This window comes from Pan paniscus, chromosome 19, assembly GCF_029289425.2.
Source record: "Pan paniscus chromosome 19, NHGRI_mPanPan1-v2.0_pri, whole genome shotgun sequence".
NCBI classification, from domain to species: Eukaryota; Metazoa; Chordata; class Mammalia; order Primates; family Hominidae; genus Pan; species Pan paniscus.
Window position 1 is genome coordinate 81,982,677 of NC_073268.2, and position 23,901 is coordinate 82,006,577.

Consider the following 23,901-nt stretch of genomic DNA (forward strand, 5'->3'; position numbering starts at 1 on the left):
TGTGAACTCCACTAGTTACACCATCTATTATAATCATACACCTTTATGCATTGGTCTATCACACAAGCCACAAACATGCCTATAAATAAGCTGTGTATTCCCAGAATCTACAACAATGGCTACTAGAGAGCAGGTATTCATAAATTTTTTATGAATAAATGAAAGAAAAAATCCCGTCTGTTGAATCCTTTGACTGGCCAGTAAGTCAATAAAACAGTCCCTGTATTAAAAAATAACAATGTTACTATTTTCACAAATCAGCCAAGTGGAGACATAATGACATGTTTTCTAGCCTGATATTCTCAGTAAATGATTATTTTGCTTATTTTCTTTCTGCAAAAGAGATTAGTCACTGATGAATATTAGTAGGAAAAAGCTTCACTTACTATCCAATTAAGCACTTAAAGATACAAGTTTTCTTTTAAGTGTTTTGTTTATTTTTTGTTTTTCAAAGCCAAATACTTATACATATTCTTTGGAAGCTGTCATTTAGAATTCATTAATTATCATAATAGCATCTATTTAAACATTTAAAGGTATTCTAAAATTTTATCTCTGCTACCTAATCTTAAAGACAATATTTAATAGAGACATTTCTCCATTATCATCAATAATTAACCGAGAGAAAATGCTTCTATTTATATTGGGTCTCTTATTATCATAAAAGTAGTCTTAAAAGGCTGATTTAAAATTACATGAGCTAATACAAGCCTAAAAGGACAATGAGACTAAGGTCCAAGTCATAATGAATGGTTTGTATGATGATTGGTTTTGTTCTTTAAGTCTATTTCTTATCCAATGACACATAATGACACAAACATATCCAGATAGCGTTCTTGCTTCCTTGTAAGTTGAGAATTCTTTTCATTAATTCAATAACAATAATAGGATGATACACTAAAACTTAAAAATCTCTAAGAATGCAAGGAACTGACTAGCCAGTTTCAATTGTGCTAGAAACCAGGATAAACCTCACTCATCAACACCAGCGCTTTTCAGAACTTTGTTTTCATGACAAACCAGTGGGTTTTACAGGTATAAAGTTAGCATCATATATCTAATGACTGTTAAAAAGAAAAGGAGTAGAATTTAAAGCCAGATATTTAGCAGCAAATAGCATTTAATAAGGATGTATTTTCAAGAGGAGAAAAATAAATTAGGAAAGTCAAGTGGCTAGTGGAAGCCCCAGGAGGAACTAGTTAGCTGACATTCATATTGCTGGTATATAAGATTTAAAAGATTTACTTTAATAGAATTTCTGCCAATACTTCAGAGAACATAGCTGTCTTTTTCAGTCATTTATGTGTTTCACAGAGAATAGGTAAATATAGAACGCTGTTTCTTTGAAAAATATGATTATATATATATACACATAGAAATAATTCTAACGATAATGCATTTTCACAATTAAAATATGTACATTTTACACAATTAGTTGCTGCGAGCTAAACTTATAATAAATTTCACCATTTCAGTATAAATTAGATTATTTAAGCAATATTAAATGAGATAAATGTTCTTCAAAGCGAAAGAAAGAGTGTGCAGCAATTTTTTAAAAAGTTTAAGTCTGTTACATTTTGTCTCATGGGCTTTATTTTTGAAATAGGAATTCTCTTTCTACAACAAACTCAAAGCTTTTATTTTTTAATTCAAAATCCCACTGTCTGCAATCTGCAGCAGTTTCCAAATGGAAAAAGATGCCCTACAGCTCTGCTGGCTTTTAAACAAAATATTTCTGTAAGAAGAGAAAAGCGGTTCAAAACAAGAACAGAAAAGGAAGACTTAAAAATATAGACTATGGAAAAATCTAAACACATTATGATTATCCAAATAATGACTCTGCTGATTGATTTCTTTTAGAATTTGAGTTATATCAGATTCACATTTTTTTAATCAACTGATAATCTGTAATCAAAGACACAATTTACCATGTTTGACATATATATTTTAATATTTTAACATCTGTTCAAATTTGCCATGTAAGAATTACTTGATTTGCGAATAAGCCTAGCTATAAGGATTATGTTCTAAATGGGGTCCCTTGTTACTACACTCACACCAAAGGTGCTTTCTTTATTTCAGAAACCCAACTGCACTTGGCAAAACTACATATAATTTAAACCAGTGAAGAATATTTCTTCAACAGAAGACAACCAAAATAATTTCCTGTTCATGGGTTGCTGTTACTATTAGTTTTCGAGGAGTCTGAATCTAGCACACTAGACAGACAGATCAGGCCTGGTGAGGGCTGCTCAGAAAGATGGGACATAGGAATCAGGTATGTGGGGGGAATTTGAGGGGATCCTAGAGGCATGCGCCAAATTGGGTTCTTCATTGGATCATTTAACCAGTCCACAGCAATGTAATACCAAGAAGACAGAAACACATGAACTCTTAGGTAAAGAAGAAGGAGACTCAAGTAGGTCTGGCAGAATTGAAGAAGTAAGATCGAATACAGACGATGAGCCAGGATTCAACAAAACAGTCAGAGATGATATGAGGAGTGGACCAATTAAAAGGGTAGTTCTGGAACCAATTCCACAAATAGGATCTTTCATCCCTGGCTATCCTTATCTGGTAACATCCTCATTTTGTCTGGATAGGGTTCTTAAGGTTTCTGAGATTATATTATCTCCGGGGCTTTCAATTCTCCCACAGAAATACAATATTCTTTTTTTAACTTAAAAAAATTAATCATTTCTCCATTCTCTCCAATTTTTGGACATGTATTTTCTAATTTTTCCTCATTAATAAATAACATCACAATAAACATCCGTCAGCACACATCTCACACACTGTATTTTTTAAAAAATAGCCTTAGAAGTAGAATCAACAGGTAAATGGAGACACAGTGTTAAAATGATCCTTCAAAAAGGTTATACAACTTTACATGCCCAGCAGAAATGCATGTCACTACCTGTTTCCTTAGGCCTTCATGAATTTCTATCTATGTGTTAGGTGGAAAATAGCTTATTGCTGTTTTAATTTTTTTTAAACTTTACTAGTGAAAATAAAGATTTCTTACTGTCAATTTCTACCAAAAATTACATTGGAATTTTGAAAGAAATTGCATTGAATTTGTAGGTCAATTATCGGAGAATTACCATCTTGACAAAATTGAGCTTTCTAATCCATAAACAAAGAATAGCTCTCCACTTACTTAGATCTTTTTAACATTTCTCTTAGGAATATTTTGTTTTTAATGCTTAAGTCTTCAATTTATTTAATTGTTTACTTGTAAATATTTTATTCTTTTTGACGTTATTATGAATTAAATGGCTTTCTTAATTTCATTTTCAAATATTTCACTGCTAGTATATAAAAGTGTGATTTTTACATATTTTATCCTGCAAGCTTGTTTAAATCATGTATTAGTTCTAGTATATCTTTAATAGATTTTGTGGGATTTTCACTATACAGGATCATAATATCTGATACATTTGTACTTCTTTCTTTCCATTCTGGATACATTACTATTAGTAGTAGTAGTAGTAGTAGTAGTAGTAGTAGTAGTAGTAGTAGTATTTTGCCTTGGTGCACTGGCTAGAAGTTCCAATACAATGTTGAATAAAAGTGGCAAAAGCAGACATCTTTGCCTTGTTCTTAGGAGGAAAAGAATTAAATCTTCCAACATTAATTTTATTAGCTGTGGAGTTTTCATAGATGTCCTTTATTAGGTTGAGTAAATTTGCTTCGAGTCCTAATTTGCCAAGAATTTTTAAAATCATAAATGGTGCTTGAATTTTTCAAATGCTTTTTCAGCCTTTATCAAGACAATCACGTGATTTTTTCCATTATTCTATTAATATGATATGTAACATTAATTGATTTCCTAATGTTAAAACAATCTTGGATTCCTGCGACAAATCCCGCTTGGTCGTGGTGTATAATTGTCTGTATATGTTGCTAGATTCCGTTTTCCAAAATCTCATGAAGGGCTTTTGTGACTATGTTCATGACAGGTATCAATCCATAGTTTACTAGTGAAATATTTGTCCAGCTTTGATATCAGAGTAATACTGGCCTCACAGAATTAACTGAGAAGTATTCCTTCTTCCTCAATATTCTGAAAGAGTTTTCAAAGAATTAAAATTATTTCTTCTTTAAATAGTTGATGTAATTCGCCAGTGAAGCCATTTGTCTTAGACTTTTCTTAGTGAGAATATTTTTAATTGGCAATTAAATTTCTTATTATATTTCAATTCAGATTTTCTATTCTTGGGATAGTTTTGATCATTTGTATCTCTCTAGGAATTTGTCCATTTATCTATGTTGTACAAATTGTTGGTATACAAAGTTTTTAGTAATATCACTTTATAATCCTTTCATTTTCTAGAAAATCAATAGTGGTATCCTATCCTTTGACTCCTAACTTTGGCAATTTCTAACTCCTCGTTTTTATGGTTTGTCAATCATGCTAAAGTTTGTCAATTTTGTTGATCTTTTCAAAGAACCAGTACTTGGCTTCATTAATTTTCCATATTTTTATGTATTTAAATCTTAGCTTTCTGCTCTAATCTTCCCCCCCCACCTTTCTTCCACTTGCTTAGAAGCTTGCTTTGCTTTTCTTTTTCTGGTTTCATCAGGTGAAGTTTAGGTTACTGATTTGAGAACTTTATTTTTGGATATAGGTGTTTAAAGCTATAAATCTTTCTCTAAGCACTGCTTTTAGCTGCATTCCATAAATCTTGATATGCCATATTTTTGTTTCCATTCAGCTTAAAATATTTTCTAATTTCCCTTGTAATACCTTCTTTGACCCATTAGTTATTTAAAAGTGGGTTATTTACTTTCCAAATATGTGAGGATTTCCCAGATTTTCTTTTGTTGTTTACTTCTAATTTATTATTGTTGAGGTCAAAGAACATACTTCGTATTTCCATCCTTTTAAATTTGAGACTTGTCTTGTATCCAAGCATATGGCTATCCTGGAGAATGTTCCATGAGTGCCTGCAGTCATTGGGTGGGGTGATTTAAATCATCACCCAAGTCTCAGACTTACCCATGAGTGGCATAAGTACAAACAGATCCAAAGGAGCACAGCAAAGACTGTGAAACAACTGAAACTGGAATCCGCCCACAGAAGATGAGACAAGACTTTCTCACTGAAAAGAACTGGGAATTCTAACAGGACTCAGAGAATACAAAACACTCAGTATATACTCTTCTGCTTGCATATTCTTTCATTCAGCAGGATTTTGAGATCCATCCATGCTGTTGTATCAATAATTCATTCCTTTTCACTGCTGAGTAATATTTCATTGTACATACCACATTTCATTTATCCTTTCACCTTCTGAGGAATATTTTGGCTGCCCAAGTTTTGAGCTTTTATGAACAAATCTGCTGTCAGTATTTGTGCAATAGTCTTTGTCTAGACATGTCTTTATTTCTCTTTGGTAAATACATAGGAATGGAATGACTGACATATATGGTCATTGTGTATTTAACATTTTAAGAAAATTGGCAGTTTTCTAACGTGGCTATACTGTTTTATGTACCCATCAGCAGTGTATAAAAGCTTCAATTGCACCACAACTTTGTCAGCACTTGGTATTGTCAACCAGTCTTTATCATCTTAGTCATTCTAATGAACATGTAATAGCATCTCATTTTGGTTTTTAATTTGCATTTCCTTGATGAATGATGATGATATTGAGCATCTTTTCATGTGGTTATTAGTCATTTGTATATCTTTTTTTGTGAAGTGCCTGTTCAAATCTTTTGCCTGTTTTTAATTGGATTGTCTTTTTATTATTGAGTTCTAAGATTTCTTTTACATTTTAGATGCAAGTTCTTCGAAATACATGTATTGTAAGCCTTGTCTTCCATTTTCTGGTTTGCCTTGTTTTTGTTTTTTTAATGATGTCTTTCAAAGAGCAAAAGTTTTTAGTTTTGGTGAAGTCCAATGTAGCAATCTTAACTGAAATTTAATTTCTAGTTTTATTGCATTGTGGTAAGAAATATGTGTTCTCAGACATGTTAAGTTTTAGAAATATACTGAGGGTTCCCTTACAGTCTACTAAGTCTTTTAGCTGTTTTATGAGAACAGAGATTTAATATGTAGTGTCAAATGGTAGAAAGTTGAAATACAGATTAAGATGGCAGACAGGAGGCAGGACTAGCTTGCAGCTCCTCTCCGATGGCCAGAGCAGTGTATGGAGACTCACATCGTGAACTTTGGCTCCAAGAACTACTACAGGAACATAGCAGGAAAGCTGAGAGAATCCACAGACCCTTTGAAAGAACTGGATCACATCACTGCTGCAGGCTCCCTGAGACAACAAAAAACTGAGAGTCTGCTTGCTTTCTCAATGGGAGGCTCGTGATCTGGGGCAAGTTCTCAACCCTGATTGCCAGTTGCCTGGAAATAGACTCGGTGCTGTTGGAAGGACACAGTAGGAGTCAGACAGGCCTTTAGGACTGAGGGCTGTGTGGGAGCAGGGTGAGGCCTGTGACTGCTGGCTTTCCCCTACTTCCCTGGTGACCTGTATGGCTCACGAGAGGCAGCCATAATCCCCCTGGAAATATAACTCCACTAGACTGGGAACCACACTCCCATCCCCCACAGCAGTAACAGCCAGCCCCACACAAGGAGAGGCTGAGCTCAGACATGCCTATTGCTGCCCCCACCTAGTGGTCTTTCTCTGCCTACCCTGGTATCAGAAGACAAAAATCGTAATCTTTTGTGAGCTCTATGGCCCTGTCCACTGTCTGAGAAAACTGAATACTTAAGCCGGTGTCCCTAGGGCAAGTTTGCATCTTCCCTATAGGACCATAGCTGACGCACTCTTGAAGTGCCACCTCTCGGCTGGAGGCCAAACAACACAAAACCAGCACACTAAACAAAAACACAACCAAGAACCCTCACAGAGTCCACTTCACTCCCCTGCTATTTCCACCAGAGCAGGTCCTGGTATCCACGGCTATAAGATGTAAAGACAGATCATATCACAGGACTCTTTGCAGACACTCCCCAGTACCAGCCCACAGCCTGGTAGCTCCACTGGGTGGCTAGACCCAGAAAAACAAAAACAATCACTACAGCTCCGCTCTTAGGAAGCCTCATTCCTAGGGGAAGGGGGAGAACACCACATCAAGGGAGCACCCCATAGGACAAAAGAATCTGAACAGCAGCAAACCCCAGATCTTCCCTCTGACATAGTCTACCCAAATAAGAAGGAACCAGAAAAAAAATTCTGGTAATATGACAAAACAAGATTCTTTAACTCCTCCAAGAGATCATACCAGCTCACCAGCAATGGATCCAAGCCAAGATGAAATCTCTGAATTGCCAGAAAAAGAATTCAGAAGGTCAATTATTAAGCGAATCAAGGAGGCATCAGAGAAAGGTGAGGTCCAACATAAAGAAATCGAAAACATGATACAGAATACAAAAGAAGAGTTCTTCAGTGAAATAGACAGCATATATAAAAAACAATCATAATGTCTGGAAATCAAGGACACACTCAGAGAAATGCAAAATGCACTGGAAAATCTCAGTAATAGAATTGAACAAGCAGAAGAAAGAACCTCAGAGCTCAAAGACAAGACTTTCAAATTAACCCAATCCATCAAAGATGGAGAAAAAATATTTTTAAAAAATGAACAAAGCCTCCTAGAAGTTTGGGACTAAGTTAAACATCCAAACCTAAGAATAATTGGTGTTCCTGAGGAAGATGAGAAAGCTAAAAGTTTGGAAAACATATTTGAGGGAATAATTTGGGAAAACTTCCCCAGCCTTGCTAAAGTCCTAGACATGCAAATACAAGAAGCACAAAGAACACATGGGAAATTCATCACAAAAAGATCATCGCCTAGGCACATAGTCATCAGGTTATCTAAAGTCAAGACAAAGGAAAGAATCTTAAGGGCTGTGAGCCAAAAGCATCAGGTAGCCTAGAAAGGTAAACCTATCAAATTAACAGCAGACTTCTTGGCAGAAACCCTAAAAGCTGGCAAGGAGTGGGGTCTTATTTTTAGTTTCCTTAAACAAAACAATTATTAGCCAAGAATTTTGTATCCAGCGAAAGTAAGCTTTATAAATGAAGAAAAGATATAGTCTTTTCCAGAAAACAAATGCGGAGAGAATTCGCCAATACAAAGCCACCACTAAATGAACTGCTAAAAGGTGTTCTAAATCTTCAAACAAATCCTCTAAATACACCAAAGCATAAATCTCACAGGACCTATATAACAATAACATAATTAAAAAACAGTAGGTATTCAGGCAACAAATAGCACGATGAATAGAATAATACCTCACATCTCAATACTAACATTGAATGTAAATGGCCTAAATGCTCCACCTAAAAGATACAGAATGGCAGAATCGATAAGAATTCACCAACCAAATTTCTGCTGTCATCAGTAGACTCACCTAACACATAAGGACTCACATAAACTTACGGTAAAGGGGTAGAAAAAGATATTCCATGTAAATAAACACCAAAAGCGAGCAGGAGTAGCTATTCTTATATCAGACAAAACAAACTTTAAAGCAACCGCAATTAAAGAAGACAAACAGGGACATTATATAATGGTAAAAGGACTAGTCCAACAGGAAAATATCACAATTCTAAATATGAATGCACCTAACACTGGAGCTCCCAAATGTATAAAACAATTACTACTAGACCTAAGAAATGAGACAGGTGGCAATGCAATAATAGTGGGGGAGTTTAATACTCCACTGACAGCACTACACAGGTCATCAAGACAGAAAGTCAACATGAACAACGAACTTAAACTATACCCTACAACAAATGGACTTAACAGATATTTACAGAACATTCTACCCAACAACTGCAGAATATACATTCTATTCAGAAGGACATGGAACATTCCCCAAGATAGACCATAACAGGCCACAAAACGAGTCTCAGTAAATTTAAGAAAATCGAAATTATATCAAATACTGGTGGGAATGTAAAGTAGTACAACCACTATGGAAAACACTGTAGAGATTCCTTAAAGAACTAAAAGTAGATCTACCATTTGATTCAGCAATCCCACTTCTAGGTGTCTACCCAGAGGAAAAGAAGTCATTATATGAAAAAGATACTTGCACACGCATGTTTATAGCAGCACAATTTGTAATTGCAAAAATATGGAACCAGCCCAAATGCCCGTAAATCAACGAGTGGATAAAGAAATTGTGATATATATACATACACACACACACACACACACACACACACACACCCCATGGAATACTACTTGGTCATAAGAAGGAACAAAATAACGGCATTCACATCAACCTGGATGTTACTGGAGACCATTATTCTAAATGAATGGAAAACCAAACATCGTATGTTCTTACTCATAAGTGGGAGCTAAGGTATGAGGACACAAACACGTAAGAATGATACAATAAACTTTGGGGACTCAGGGGGAAGACTTTGGGTGGGGGAGGTGAGGGTTAAAAGACTATACATTGAATACAGTATACACCGCTAGGGTGATGGGTGCACCAAAATTTCAGTAATCACCACTAAAGAAATTATTCATGTAACCAAGCACCACCTGTGCCCCAAAAACCTATTGAAATAAAAAAATAAAAAATTTAAAAATATATACATAAAAATAAAAATGTTAAACTTGATCAGCTATTCCACTCCTAGGTACAGTAGTCCCTCCTTATATGTTCTAAGACCCTCAGTGGATGTCTGAACTTTGGATAGTAACAAACCCTATATGCACTATGGTTTTTGCTATATAGCTGCATTGTATAGGGCAGGTAGGGTATACAGCATGGATATGCTGGATAAAAGGATGAGTCATGCCTAGGGTAGGACAGAGCAGGACGGCATGAGATTTCATCATGTTACTAAGAACAGTGCACAATGTAAACCTTAAGAATTCTTTATTTCTGGAATTTTCCATTTAATATTTTTGGACTGTGGTTGATGGAAGGTAACTGAAACCATGGAAAGTGACACTTTGGATAAGGTGGGACTACTGTACTTATTGGAATAAAATGGAAACATATATCTACAAAAGTAAACGTAAAAAAAAAAAACACTAAAAAAGAAAAAGTCAAAATATAGCTGTCATATAATTTGTTAGTTACACCCCATTTGGATTTTACCCACTGACCTGTCAGAGATGGAGAAAAATATATGAAAACACCCCATGACTATCTATGTCCATTTCTCCATGTGTTCCTAACATCTTTTCATATTTCGATTGAGTACTCTTGTCTTTAGCATGCAAAAATATATCCCTTTGTCCAGTTTATTGACTTGTATTGATTTAATTTGTATGATAGTGTTACAATCCTACTTTCCTTTTTTTCTGAATATAAGTGATATATTTTCATCATCCATTTATTCTAATTGTTGTGTTAACTTTATTTTAGTTATTAGTTTTATAAATAGTATATTTATGGATTTCAGTCTTCTAATCAATACCATTTTACTAGAAAAATTTAACCTATTAATGTTTATTATTACAATTATATACTCTATCTTATTTTGGACATTTTGTTGTATTTCTGCTTCTGTTCCTTTGGCAGCCTCTACTCTCAAGCTTTGCTTTTTAACTTTTCAAGACTTTTATGAGAATGTACAACTTGTTAATTTTATTAATGCTCATATTTAAACATTACAAAATTATTTTTACCTACATTTCCCTAATTTTAAGAATTTTATGAGTCTCACATATTTATGACAAAGAGTTTTAGTATATTTTGCTTCTCCAACTCTTGCTATTCATCTACTTTTGATCCTTGTTAATGTAATCTAGGGATACAAATTCAAGTTGTTAATACATTTGTATTTTCTGTTTTATATACCTTCCTTTTCAAAAAATCAATTAATATTAGAATTCTATTCTTAAGTAGATTCGTAACAATTATTTAAATTTGTTTCTACTTCTTTGGGGTTCCAGGGTTCTCTACTCATCCTTTCATATGATGGTTTCCTTATGTGTGGGAAGTCTTATGCTTCATTTCTGGATTGGTTCATGTATTCATACAAATTTTTTCCAGAAAAATGTGGTATATATTATATGAGCTCTTACATATAAGAACATGCTTTCCTATTGTTTTTGTAAGCAAAAAACTCCTTGGTTGTGTATAAAATGGAATCACCACTTTTTTTTACTGCATGCATATTACATACATGTATATTACATGCATTACATTATATGTAACATGAATGGTGCAGTTTCAGCCTACCATACCATGGCTGTGGATCCAGGCATTTCTGTACTCCTGGGGGCTGGGGAAGGTCCTGCTGCCCTAGCTGGCTCAGAAATGCTTGCTCCCGCTGTCTGGTTTCTCCTTGCTGTCCGTGCCCACTACAATGTTGGAGCAAAGTTAGGGCTGAGCCTGGGTGCTGTCGCAGCCAGCCAGGTGGGCACACACTCAGGGTAGTGCTGACATGCCAGCCCCCTGCTGCCTCAGCCACCTCTGGACTTTGGCTGCCAATGAGCATAGGAGGGAAGCCAAGTGGGTGCTGATGGCAGCTCAATGCTGGCCTGCAGGCAACCCTTGACACCTACAGCCTGGGCACCATGAACAGCAGCAGGGGGCAGACAGACCCCTGCTCATAAGGGGATGGGTCCCTAGTGAGGCCTCACCTTCAGGCCAGGGAGGGCCTGAAGGCTGGGGGGCCTGGCTGCAAGTCCCACAGACTGGAGTGGGAACTCGTGGTGCCTTTTCTGGGCCTCCCCATGGCCACCCATGGACCAATCAGTGTGCACTTCCTCCCCTCTGAGGCCCATAAAAGCCCCAGGCTCAGCCAGAGAAGAGCAGATGTGGGGACAACCAGCTGCAGAGGGGAGCTACCAACTCCAGGGCCTCCTCTCTCCTAAGAGCTGCAGATGTCAGGACAACCAGCTGCAGAGAGGAGCAACTCATCCCAGGGCCTACTCTCTGCTGAGGGCTGCAGAGACATCGGGACCACCAGCTGCAGATAGGAGCAACCCACTCCATGGCCTCCTCTCTACTGAGAGCTGGGGAGATAAGAGGAGGACCTGCCTACAGAGAGGAGTAACCCACTCTAGGGCCTCCTCTCTGCTGAGAGCTGCAGAGATGATGGGACTACCTGTCTGCAGAGACGGGTTTACCACTCCAGGGTCTCCTCTCTGCTGAGAGCTGCAGAGATGATGGGACTACCTGTCTGCAGAGACGGGTTTACCACTCCAGGGTCTCCTCTCTGCTAGGAGCTGAACACTCACTGGGACACCCTGGCTGCAGAAAGGAGCTACCCACTATGCGTCTCTGAGCTGTTCTATTGCTCAATGAAGCTCCTCTTTGTCTTGCTTACCCTCCACTTGTCTGCATACCTCATTTTTCCTAGTCGCAGGACAAGAACTCAAGACCTGTCGAATGGCAGGGCTAAAAGAGCTGCAACAAAAACAGGGCTGAAACATGCTCCTTGCTCGCCTTGTTGAAGGCAAAGAGAAGGAGAGAAGAGCTACAGCCCCAGACCTGGGCGCTCCCGAGCCAGGGCTATGACTTCCTCTTTGGGTTCATGTGGTTCTTGGCTCCTCCTTGGGTTCCTGTGGTTCCTGGCATCTCCAAGCTTCCAGGTGCCACCACATTCCCCAATGACAGCTGTGGAAGCTGCTTGCAGTATACCTGGTCCAGCCACAGCCTCACAGAGAGCTGACACCCATGCTGGCACCTGGAGCTGCCCACCCACTGCAGCAGGTGGCATACCTGACTGCACAGCGGCCAGACCCCATGCTTGCTCACATACCCCTTGCTGCTCCATGCCTGACTCACCCTTGGCAGGTGTTGGATCCAGGCAGCAGCATGAGCCAAGAGCAGCGTATCAGGCTGAGTGGGTGGAATGAGCCCAGTGGGCCTGAGCAAAACTCAGGCAAAGGTGCCACTAGCCACAGAGGTTTCTGGCCAAAAAAGTGACACCCTAGGGATCCCGTAACACAGGGCTCAGTCCTCAGTCAGATTCAAACATGAAACCTTCCTTAGGCACATTTCTCCCACCCAGTGTGTGCTTGGGACTCCTAAGGAAGATAACTATAGTGTAAAATAATAAGTGAGTATTGAAACATTCTTTATAATCAGGAAAAACTGAAAAAGACTAAATATGCTTGAGTAGGGGAGCTGATAAAATATACTATATTCATATGATAAAATAAATTTAGTGTTAAAAAGATTGTACTAAAACAGCATGGTTAGCACACAGATACATAATATTAGATATAAAAGGGAAAACAGAAATAGTACTGAAAATCTGTTCATATTTATCTAATTTTTTAAAAAAACAAAAAAACATTTATGCCTGTAACATATTAATGCATAAATAATATATACATACATATTATCTATGGGCATTATGTATGCATATAAAATAAACTGAAATAATGCAGCCATCTCCAGTATCCATGGGTGATTGGTTCCAGAACCCCCTCCAGATACCAAAATCCACAGATAGTCAAGTTCCTCATATAAAATGGTCTAGTACTTCCATACAACCTGTGCACATCCTCCTGTGTACTTTATCATTGCTAGATTACTTCTAATACCTAATACAACATCTACATGTCACTTCTATCACATGGATTCAACACAGTCCTCTGCACATGGCAAATTCAAGTTTTACTTTTTGGAGCATTGTCAAATTTTTCCAAATATTTTCGATCCATGGTTGGTTGAATCTGTGGAGGCAGAACCCACGGATACAAAAACACATGGATACAGAGGGCTGACTGTATACACTCAATTAATTATAATGGATTTCTCCATGGAAGAAAGAATAATGTGATTAGACATGAAAACAAAGTAAACTAAAACTTCACCTGAATTTTTTAGTTTATATAAACCACGTTAACAATTATTGCATCTTTGCGATGGGTACCCAGGTGTTTGTAATAATTCCCTTTATTCTTTTACAAATTTTGTATTTTCTTTAAAAACTAAAAAAAAAAAAACTACCCATCTTATATAAGAATTGGAGACAGCCTTTGTTCTTCACAACTGCCAGTTGAAAATAATTTGCTGTAGCTGATCAATAAGACACTATTTATAGAACATGAAGAAACACAGACATGGTTAACTGGAGCCCCTGCTCTAAGAAACTGATCAGTCATGGGATTTTTCTCTTAGGATTATCTATCCTTCCAAAGCAAGGTACATGCTTGCCATTACTACATTTATACAGGGGACTTTTAAATGATCATTCTGGCATTGCTTGAAGGATGAATCAAGTGGTAACATCTCTTTCTCATTCTGAATCTCTGACCCGATTGTATGGCTAATTTTGATACAGCTCTTTTAAAAAGTGAAATGTTTCTGTCATATTTAAGATGAGAATGTACCTTCCTACTGAGAGAGTGACTTTCAAAAGGGATGGTGTGGCAGCCTCCTTACCTGCTCTTTCATTTCAGCATAGACTTTCTCTGAGTTCAGTTCCACCTGCCGCTTAAACTCTTCCAGAGCGGCATCTGCCTGCTGGGCCTGCAACCTCTGAACTTCAGTCACACGAGTTAGCTGCTCCTCTTTTTCCCTAGAAAGGTTCAGAGAAGCTTCAGAGTTAAAATATAAAAGAGCTAGGCCTGAATGAAAGAACAATATTTAACCCCCTCTAAAATAAAATCCAGATTTTAATTTTTTTGATCCAAATCCTACAAAACTTCCCTTTAGAAATTTGACAATAAACTAATTTGTCTCAAGAGAAAAAGGCTATAAACATATATTGTGTATTCTAATGAAGGCAAAACTGCTTTCAAAGATTTCTCTAAAAACAAAACTGAGTAAAACCATGTGTCTCCATCAAGTGATGAATGAATAAACAAAATGCGGAATAGCTATCCAATGGGATATTAGTCATTCTTAAAAACGAATGAAGTTCTGATACCTGCTACGACATGGATGAACCTTAAAAACATTCAGCTAAGTGAAAGAAGCCAGTCACAAAAAGTTACATATTGTATGATTCCATTTATATGAAATTTCCGGAATAGGTAAATCCATGGAGACAGAAAGTACCTTAGTAGTTGCTAGGGTCTGAGAGGCTGGGGAAATAGGGAGTGATTGCCAAGGGATATGAAATGAGGAAAATATGAAAATGTTCTGGAATTAGATAGTGGTGATGGTTGCACATCCTTGTGAATATACTAATATCCACCAAACTATACACTTCAAAGGAGTGAATTTTATGGTATGTGAATTATATGTCATGTTTTTTTTTAAAACAATGTACAAATAGAAAGATGTATGTCTACCAGAAGTTAATCTTCAGTGAAGTCAATGCAACAGAGAAACATGATGGCCTAAAATTATTTTACTGCCTTCTAGCAGATTGCCTAAAAGAACTGATAACCATCTCATTTCTTCATACCTTAGGTGGAAACTATATAGCTGAAAGGGTCCAACAAAACAAAAGGAATCTTTGCATGTTGATAGAAGAAAAAATTAAAGCCTTCAGTTTATAAATGCATGTCATTTAACAATAGTTAACTTTGAGTTCTAACTAGGTGCTGGATATTGTGCAATGGAATTTTATATGGTTTGGCTCTGTGTCCCCACCCACATCTAATCTTGTAGCTCCCATAATTCCCACGTGTTGTGGGAGGGACCCAGTGGGAGATAACTGAATCATGGGGGCAGGTCTTTCCCATGCTGTTCTCATGATAGTGAGTAAGTCTAACGAGATCTGATGGTTTTAACAAGAGGAGTTCCCCTGCACAAGCCCTCTTTTTGCCTGCCACCATCCATGTAAGATGTGACTTGCTCCTCCTTGCCTTCCGCCATGATTGTGAGGCCTCCCCAGCCACGTGGAACTGTAAGTCCATTAAACCTCTTTTGAAAATTGCCAAGTCTCCAGTATGTCTTTATCAGCAGTGTGAAAATGGACTAATACAGAAGTTTGTGTCTTCTCTCATTTATTCTCACAGTAAACCAGTATAAGAGTGTTATTACATCCTTACTTACACAGAACAGGAAACTAGGGCTTAGAGAATACTTCCAAGGTTACACACCTAGAGTAACAACAGGTCAAGCCAGGATTCCAGTCCTGACAGTGTGCTTCTAGAGTTCCTGTTGTTGGCTGCTATGCCACACTGCTTTCCTGATCTTCCAGATGCCACAGGTAAGATTAACTTAGCTCACCTTCCCTAAATGGGAAAGCTTACACAAGTAAAAAATATGTTCTTACTATTAGCTGTAACACTGAAGGATGCTGGGCGGGGGTGGGTAATTTAACTCACTCAAACCAAATTTTAGAGAAATATCATAAAGGGGAGAAAAGACGTTTCTAAAACAAGATGATGCAATCTTTTAAGACTTGGGCAAAAAGTAATACGAGTTTTTCCAGGTTACTCATCTGAGTTTAAAATCCACTCTAAGACACAAAAATTTCTAGGCTTTTCAATAAGAACGTACATATCATATATCAAAATACCAAACTTTCTCCCTCTCCCCCACCAAATTGAAAACCTCTTTCAAAGCTTAAGTGGTCAAAAGACTGATAAGAAAAAAAGTGTCACCTAATTTCTACTTCAGCAAGACTCTCTTGTCCCTTTACAATGAGGTTATCATCGATACAGATATATAGATATCGATATAGATATAGATATAGATAGGGGGGTGTGTGTGTGTGTGTGTGTGTGTGTTCTCTCCTCGCACCCATATCCCATCCCCACCCCTGTATTTGGGATCCGCAAACAGGCACATTTTTGTTGACAGGCTGAAAGAGCATATCGTGCATGTTTATTTATCATTTTAAACACTACCTTGTGTCTATTTATCTCTTCATATCCCATGCATCCATCTACCTGAAGGTGACAATAATCATTGCAATCCCATGATAAACAAAACAGTTTTTCCACTAAATCCCTGTTCCTTTATGTGTCTGTTTTACAGATGTAGCCACCATTTTTATGACCTACAGAGTTTAATACTGCCCCAAGGTGTGTGATGCCCTGCATGACAGTTAAGCCATTCCAGGTCATGAGGCATGCCACATGTGGCTCTCAGTAACTGCATTTTGCAGCAATGGGGTACAGGATTCTGGAAGTTTTTAAAAGCTATTCTTCAACTTGTCTACTTTAATGAACTGGGACCTGAGTATCTTGTTGTTCACCATGTTTCTTACATGTTGTTAAAGCAAAATGGTCTTAATGTTAACTGGCTGTTAAGTTCTAAGGTCCTAACATTAGTGAGGCTTTTTTGCCACCTAATGTGAATATTAGCTCAAAGATAATGGTGACTAATAACTGAATATCATACTGAAGGCTGATTTTGGGGGCACCACTATATGAAAGACTGAGCACTCTGATGGCTATAGAGAATTTTAAATTGTTCTGGTGCATTTTCACTCTTTCTATATTATTCTGTTCAAGAACAGGAGGCTTTAAGTTGTATGTAGGATTTCCCTGCTACAAACATTGAATAATTTGTTTGAATATAAAAATATCTAAATACTAAAACAGCACATGGGAACAACATAAAGTCATATAAATTGTTATTGGGTACCATGGTCTAGACCTGGCTTGGCAAATAGATGCTCTCTGGTGTGGTGGTCCCAATTGACTGGAAGGGGCTGCCTGGAATGTACTATTTAAAGGATTCTGAGAGCAAGCTCAGAGGGAAAGGGTGCTGTGGTTGATGAATGGTGGCACTGTTTACAAGGCACTGGGGTTAGGCAGTGCAATGACTGTTTAGAGATTATAGTGACTAGTTTATGTTCCTCTTTAATTTTTGAGGCCCTTCTAAAAGCACTTGGGAAGACCATTTTATAATTAAGATTAACATTTATCAAAGGATTACCTTTGGTCAGTTTGTATATAAATACAAAAGAAAGTATATTGAACATGATTTGAAAACTTTAAAAGTGTATATATCACTTACTTTTTAATTATGGAACATTAAATAGCCAAAAGAAAGATAACACATTTTATAAAAATATATGACCTATAGCTGAAATAGCAACTTTGTCCTATCTATGTTGAAAGTTAGTTTTTTATATTATTTGTGCAATAATTTACATGAACTATTTAAACACTTTTCATTTAATAGGATGAATCTTTTTCCCTATAACATGTCATTCTTACCTACTAAGCTTAGTTCATTTACTTTATAACTAATTTATGACCACATAAATCAAAGTCATAAACTTTAGCTATCCGTCAGGTAATTAGAGGCCATTTTAAAATATGAAAACCTTGCACAATAAGGCACATTGTTTTTAACTGATCATTTCTACCCTGATTTACAAATAGCAAATATTGTTTTATACTCAATTATAAGCACAGGGAAATATGTAAAATCTGGTTTCCAGTCCCGCCATACTGTCTGAACTAATCTAATAGTAACACTAAATATCAAAAGTGGCCTCATTCAATGTAATTCAATGTTTCTTGTCCAGTAAAACCATAATGAATACATGGAGCTCCACTAATATTTAGAAACCTTCTGCCCCCCCCCCCTTTTTTCTTTTTTTTTGAGACAGGGTATTGCTCTGTCACCCAGGCTGGAGTGCAGTGGCACAATCAGGGCTCACTGCAGCCTTGAACTCCCGGACTCAGGTGATCCTCCCACCTCAGCCTCTGGGTAGCTGGGAATATAGGTGCAAGCCACCACCCCTGGCTAATTTTCTTCTTTTTTGTAGAAATGGGGTTTTGTCAAGTTGCCCAGGCTGGTCTCGAACTCCTGGACTCAAGCGATCCACCCCAGTCTCCTAAAGAGCTGGGATTACAGGCATAAGCCGCTGCACCTGGCCCCTCTGTCTTAATATAAATTAAATCTGTCAATTCAAATAAAGAGGTGATAATCATTTTAAGGAGAGATCCATTTTAATTTCTACATGGTAATGAAGCAGAAATGAAAATGCTGAAGCTTTGAAACAGGCAAAGGTCTGCTCCTATCACAGGAACAGCGCTCCTTTTTACCATGATCCCAATAGTGCATCCTGAAAGAAGGAGGAAAAAAGGACTGAAGATTTTTTTTTTCCCAGTGGAACTAGTTGTGGGGCCAAGTAGAAACGCATCACTCAAATGCCTTAAAGCTGGGCCTCCATGAAGATAAAAAGGTGGAAAGAAAATTTGCTTTTTAGCTCTGATTTATTCATAAAGTGCAGTAAATTTTCCTCATCTGAGTATATAAAGGATAAAGAAAAAAGAAGCTGCATTGTTAAACAACCACAAGCCAGCTCAGATTAAAGGATGTTCTGAAGTACATGATTATTCCAAAAAGGGCAATAAAATGTAGGGAACTAATGGATGACAGTTTAGTATTTTTGAGCTTTACAAGCTAACATGTATATGTACGGGTGAACCTTAATTTGAAAATCTTCCTTTTGCACATTTCTGTTCCAGTACATTTGATAAAGATGGCTGCAATCCAACATGTATGTATAAGGCTTCACATTACAGTATACTTCATTTGCTGCCAACTTGGCATCTCCCCTGGAAACTCCAAGAAAAACAACACAAAACAAGAAACTTCAAACAAGTCTGAAAAACAGCTAGAAGAGTCCACATGCCCTTTCCAGCTGGGCTGGAAAACAAGACTCACAAGCGGCAATATCACCTATATTCATGGCTGCTGGTTGTTACTTAAACTGATTAAATTGAATGACTCAAAAATATTTAAAATAACACCTTTCATAAGCATGACAGATGAATAAACTGCTTTGGCCTCTTCTTCACTTGACTTCTAAAACTAGTAGTCTCTGCTAAATTCTAGTTTAAAAATGGTAAACCCTGTAGACAGCTAAACATTTGATCCTTCAACAGTCAGAAAGAAATGCCCAGTAAAATGAAAATTAGTATTGGTCTTAATATTGAATATATGGTAATACTTCCCAAATTGATCTACAGATTCAACATAATCAATGCATGCAGGGCCACAAGCCAAGGAACTGGGGCAGTGTCTAGAAGACGGAAAAGGCAAGGAATGGATTATTCTCATAAGCTCAATGAAACTATGATGATCCAAAACACTAAATCAGAAATTATTCTCTCGCTACTAAGGGAAAAGCTTGAAACAGGTATGATAATAGCATAAAGAAGTTCTACAGAACTCTATTCTGACAAAGACCTTTTATTGCCAACAATGTAGGCTTACCCAGAGAGCTTGCCCACAGGCTCAAACACCAGTCTTAAAAAACCATGCCTGTTGGTTGAAGCATGTTAGTTATAAATAGAAATGAGGAATCTTCTTAAACAATTCAAAAACCTCTTAAGAAGATATGGATGTCAGCTAGGACGTCTATAAATCTATGACGCCAACTGGATTTGAATCGTAATTCAAAAGAACTAGTTCTGGCATCAACTTTGTAGCCTTTATTCTCAGTAAGTTAGTTTTGTTCTGGGAGCAGAAACAAGGGTGCTGGCAGCAAATTCTAAGATCTGCTCATTCAAATACTATAGAAAACATAAAAGAAGTGTAAAACATGGTTCCTATCTTGCAAAAACTATAATCTGACTAAGGGAAAAGATGAAAATATAAGGAGAAAAATAAAATGATGCAATACCGTACACATTAAATCTTGTGACAAATTTTAAGTGCTAAAAGAATACAAAGAACGTAACAATGAAGTAAGAGGCTATATAAGAAACAATTCTCAGAAGATCAAATTTATGTGTAAGATAGGAAATAAAGCTATATAAGTAAAATTAATGAAAGTTTTAAACGGTTTAAAGTTTATGTAATAATTTTATGCTAAACTAACTTCTGCCTGTAATATGGGTCCATAAATAAAACAAACTCTAGCTCAGCAAATACAAAAGCAAGTAATACTTCTATGGTAAACTAACAAAATATTGAGAAAATTATCCTTAAAGATAAAGCAGTCATGGTTTATGGTGAAGAAAAATTCCTTTAAAATCTTTAAATTCTTTAAACTTCAAAATAAATCCCACATATGATGCTATTTTCGTTTATGTCCCTATATTTAACAAATGATTAAAACTTCCATTTATAAATTGTACACCATATATGCAGAGTTTACATACAAACTCACTAATGTATTTCATTACAGATGTAGTATTATATCAGTATATAATAAGGAAATATACGTTATTCTTGTAAAATGACAAAACCTAAATATTCTGGAATAGGTGAGGACCACTTCTTGTTACTAGGAGAGGAAGAAAGACAGTATGAAGTCACTCAAGCAGAATGATAAGTAAACCAAAGCCAGATCAAAGGAATAAAGAAAAAAGGCTGAAATGTGAATCTGAAATATTTATTTCCTTCAAAAACATTATCCATGCCTTGTCCGAGGGCAGTTCAATATTTCAAAGTAACTGGAAAATATTCTCACTTACATTCATCGCTATGCACAAATAGATCAAATTTCAAGCAGGCAAATTTTCTCCTATTTATCAAATATAAATGTAATATTTATCATGTGAGAGAAGCTTTTCTGCTCATTATAGATGATTTCTAAGTGATATGAAATGAAAAGTCGCAATAGATATGTCCCACTACTTTTAGAGAATTATATTGCTACAAAATATAACATTTATAGTGTAGCCATAATTTTTAAATCTTTGGAAATGATGAAGCAGAGTGAACATTTGAATGTCTACCCTGCTCATCACAGTTAGGGCAGTTCACATATTATTTCATGTTATTTCTATTAGAAAAGTTACTACATTTTCTAGATGAAAACACTGAAACTTAGAATAGTTAAGTGATTTGCTCAAGTTCACATAAAAGTGCCAGAACAAGCGATGAAAACAACCCATCTGACTGGAAGTCCAAAATAGTTTCGCTACATGTAACATTATTTCTTTAAATCTGTACATACATTTTTTATTAAGTTACCATTTCATATTAATTAGCTGAATTTATAATAAGTACTTATCGTAATTTATCCTTACGTAGCAATATTTGTATATCAAATATCTAGAGTATTTGAAAGCTAAAATGTTCATTAGCATTTACTTAACATCTATCACATGCCAAGATCTGTGCTCAGTATTAGAACTGCAAAAATGATTAAGACGTTATATCAGTTTTTTGTTTTTTTGTGTGTGTGGATTTTTTTTTTTTTTGAGACAATGTCTTGCTCTGTCACCCCAGCTAGAGTGCAGTGGTGCGATCTCGGCTAACTACAACCTCTGCCTCCTGGGTTCAAGTGATTCTCTTGCCTCAGCCTCCCAAGTAGCTGGGATTACAGGCATGCAGTACCATGCCTGACTAATTTTTTTTGTATTTTCAGTAAACATGGGGTTTGCCATGTTGGCCAGGCTGATCTAGGAAAACATTGTAAAGGACTTCTCATTTTGGTAAGATCATTATGAAAAATATTTAAGATTAACATATTACATGTACATTGCATAATGCATACCACATGCATATCACATACAAGCATATTACATGTACATTATATGCATACACATCACACATGTATCACATGCATTTACACACAGGTATACTGTATTTGCATTACTTGCATGTATATTGCATGTGTGTTATTTAAATGAATATTGCATGCATGTATATTACACACAAGTATACACATATATTGCATGCACGAATATTACATGTGTGCCGCATGCATTGCACGCATATTGCAAGCATATATGACATGTATAACACTGCATATTGCATGCATGTGTATTGTATGCATATTACACGCATACAGGAATATCACATAAATGTATATTGCATGCATACACTACACGAATGCTTATTACATGTAAATCACATAGATGCATATTACATGCATGCGCATCACATGTATATTATCTGCATACATATTACAAGCATATCATCTATATATTGCATGCATGCAAATTACATGTGCATTATGTGTAAATTACATGCATGCTTAACACATGCATATTACATGCATATCACATGCACTACAGGCATGCATATCACAGGTATATTAAATGTATGTATAACATGCATATGACACGCATGTTACACACATATCACATGCATATCACATGTGTATTGTGAACATGCACGCAACATGCATATTGCATGCATGCCACATCACGTGTATTGCAAACATGCATGCAACATCACGTGTATTGCAAACATGCATGCCACGTGCATATTACATGTATGCATAGCACATGCATATCGCATGTATATTGCATTTATGTATTTTGCATGTGTATAGCAAACATGCATATTACATTTGTATTACATGCATATATGCTGCATGCATATGTCATGCATGCAGCATATATGCATGTATATACCATGCATGTTTCACGCATATTACATGCATGTATGTAGCATGGATGTCATACTGCATGTGTATCGCATATATGTATAACACATATTGCATGCATATTACAAGCATGTGCACTACGTGCCTATATTACATGCACACATAATGCATGTATATTACATGCATGCACACTACATGTATATTATATGCATGCATATTAAATACATGTATAACACATGCATATTACATGAAAGTTACCTACATCTTACATGCAAATTGCGTGAATTTTACATATTACCTGTATATTGCAGGCATATGGAATGGACGCATATTACATGCATGCACGCATGTATATTACATGCATGCATATTACACGCACATCACACACATGCGTATTACATGCATACACATGACATGTACCTTTATCACATGCATGCGTTAATACATGCACATTACAGGTATGTTACATGTATATTACATGTTACATGCATGCATAAATGTATATTGCACATGTGCATGGCACATGTATATTGCATGCATGGCACATTTCTATCGTATGCATGTGGCATATTACATGCATGTATAACAAATGTATATCACGTACATATACATTTGCATCACATATATCACGTGCATGTATCATACATGCATATCACATGAATATCGCATACATGTAAAATGTGTGCACATCATGTCGCATGCACGTTGCGTGTATTTTACATTCGTGCCACATGTATAATGCATGCATATTGCATGCATGCACATTACATACATATCTCATGTATATCATCTG

General features: G+C 36.5%; 1 protein-coding gene across 25 annotated transcripts in view; it reads right to left on the reverse strand.

The window, feature by feature from the left end:
* The window catches only part of CEP112 (centrosomal protein 112), a 554,108-nt gene that overhangs the window by 308,996 nt on the left and 221,211 nt on the right, over nucleotides 1-23,901 (reverse strand). For all 25 annotated transcript variants that reach the window (XM_063599331.1, XM_063599328.1, XM_063599327.1 and 22 more), the window contains one exon: nucleotides 14,342-14,477. In XM_063599331.1, coding sequence (XP_063455401.1) covers nucleotides 14,342-14,477 — 136 coding nt within the window. The remainder of the gene's footprint in view (nucleotides 1-14,341; nucleotides 14,478-23,901) is intronic.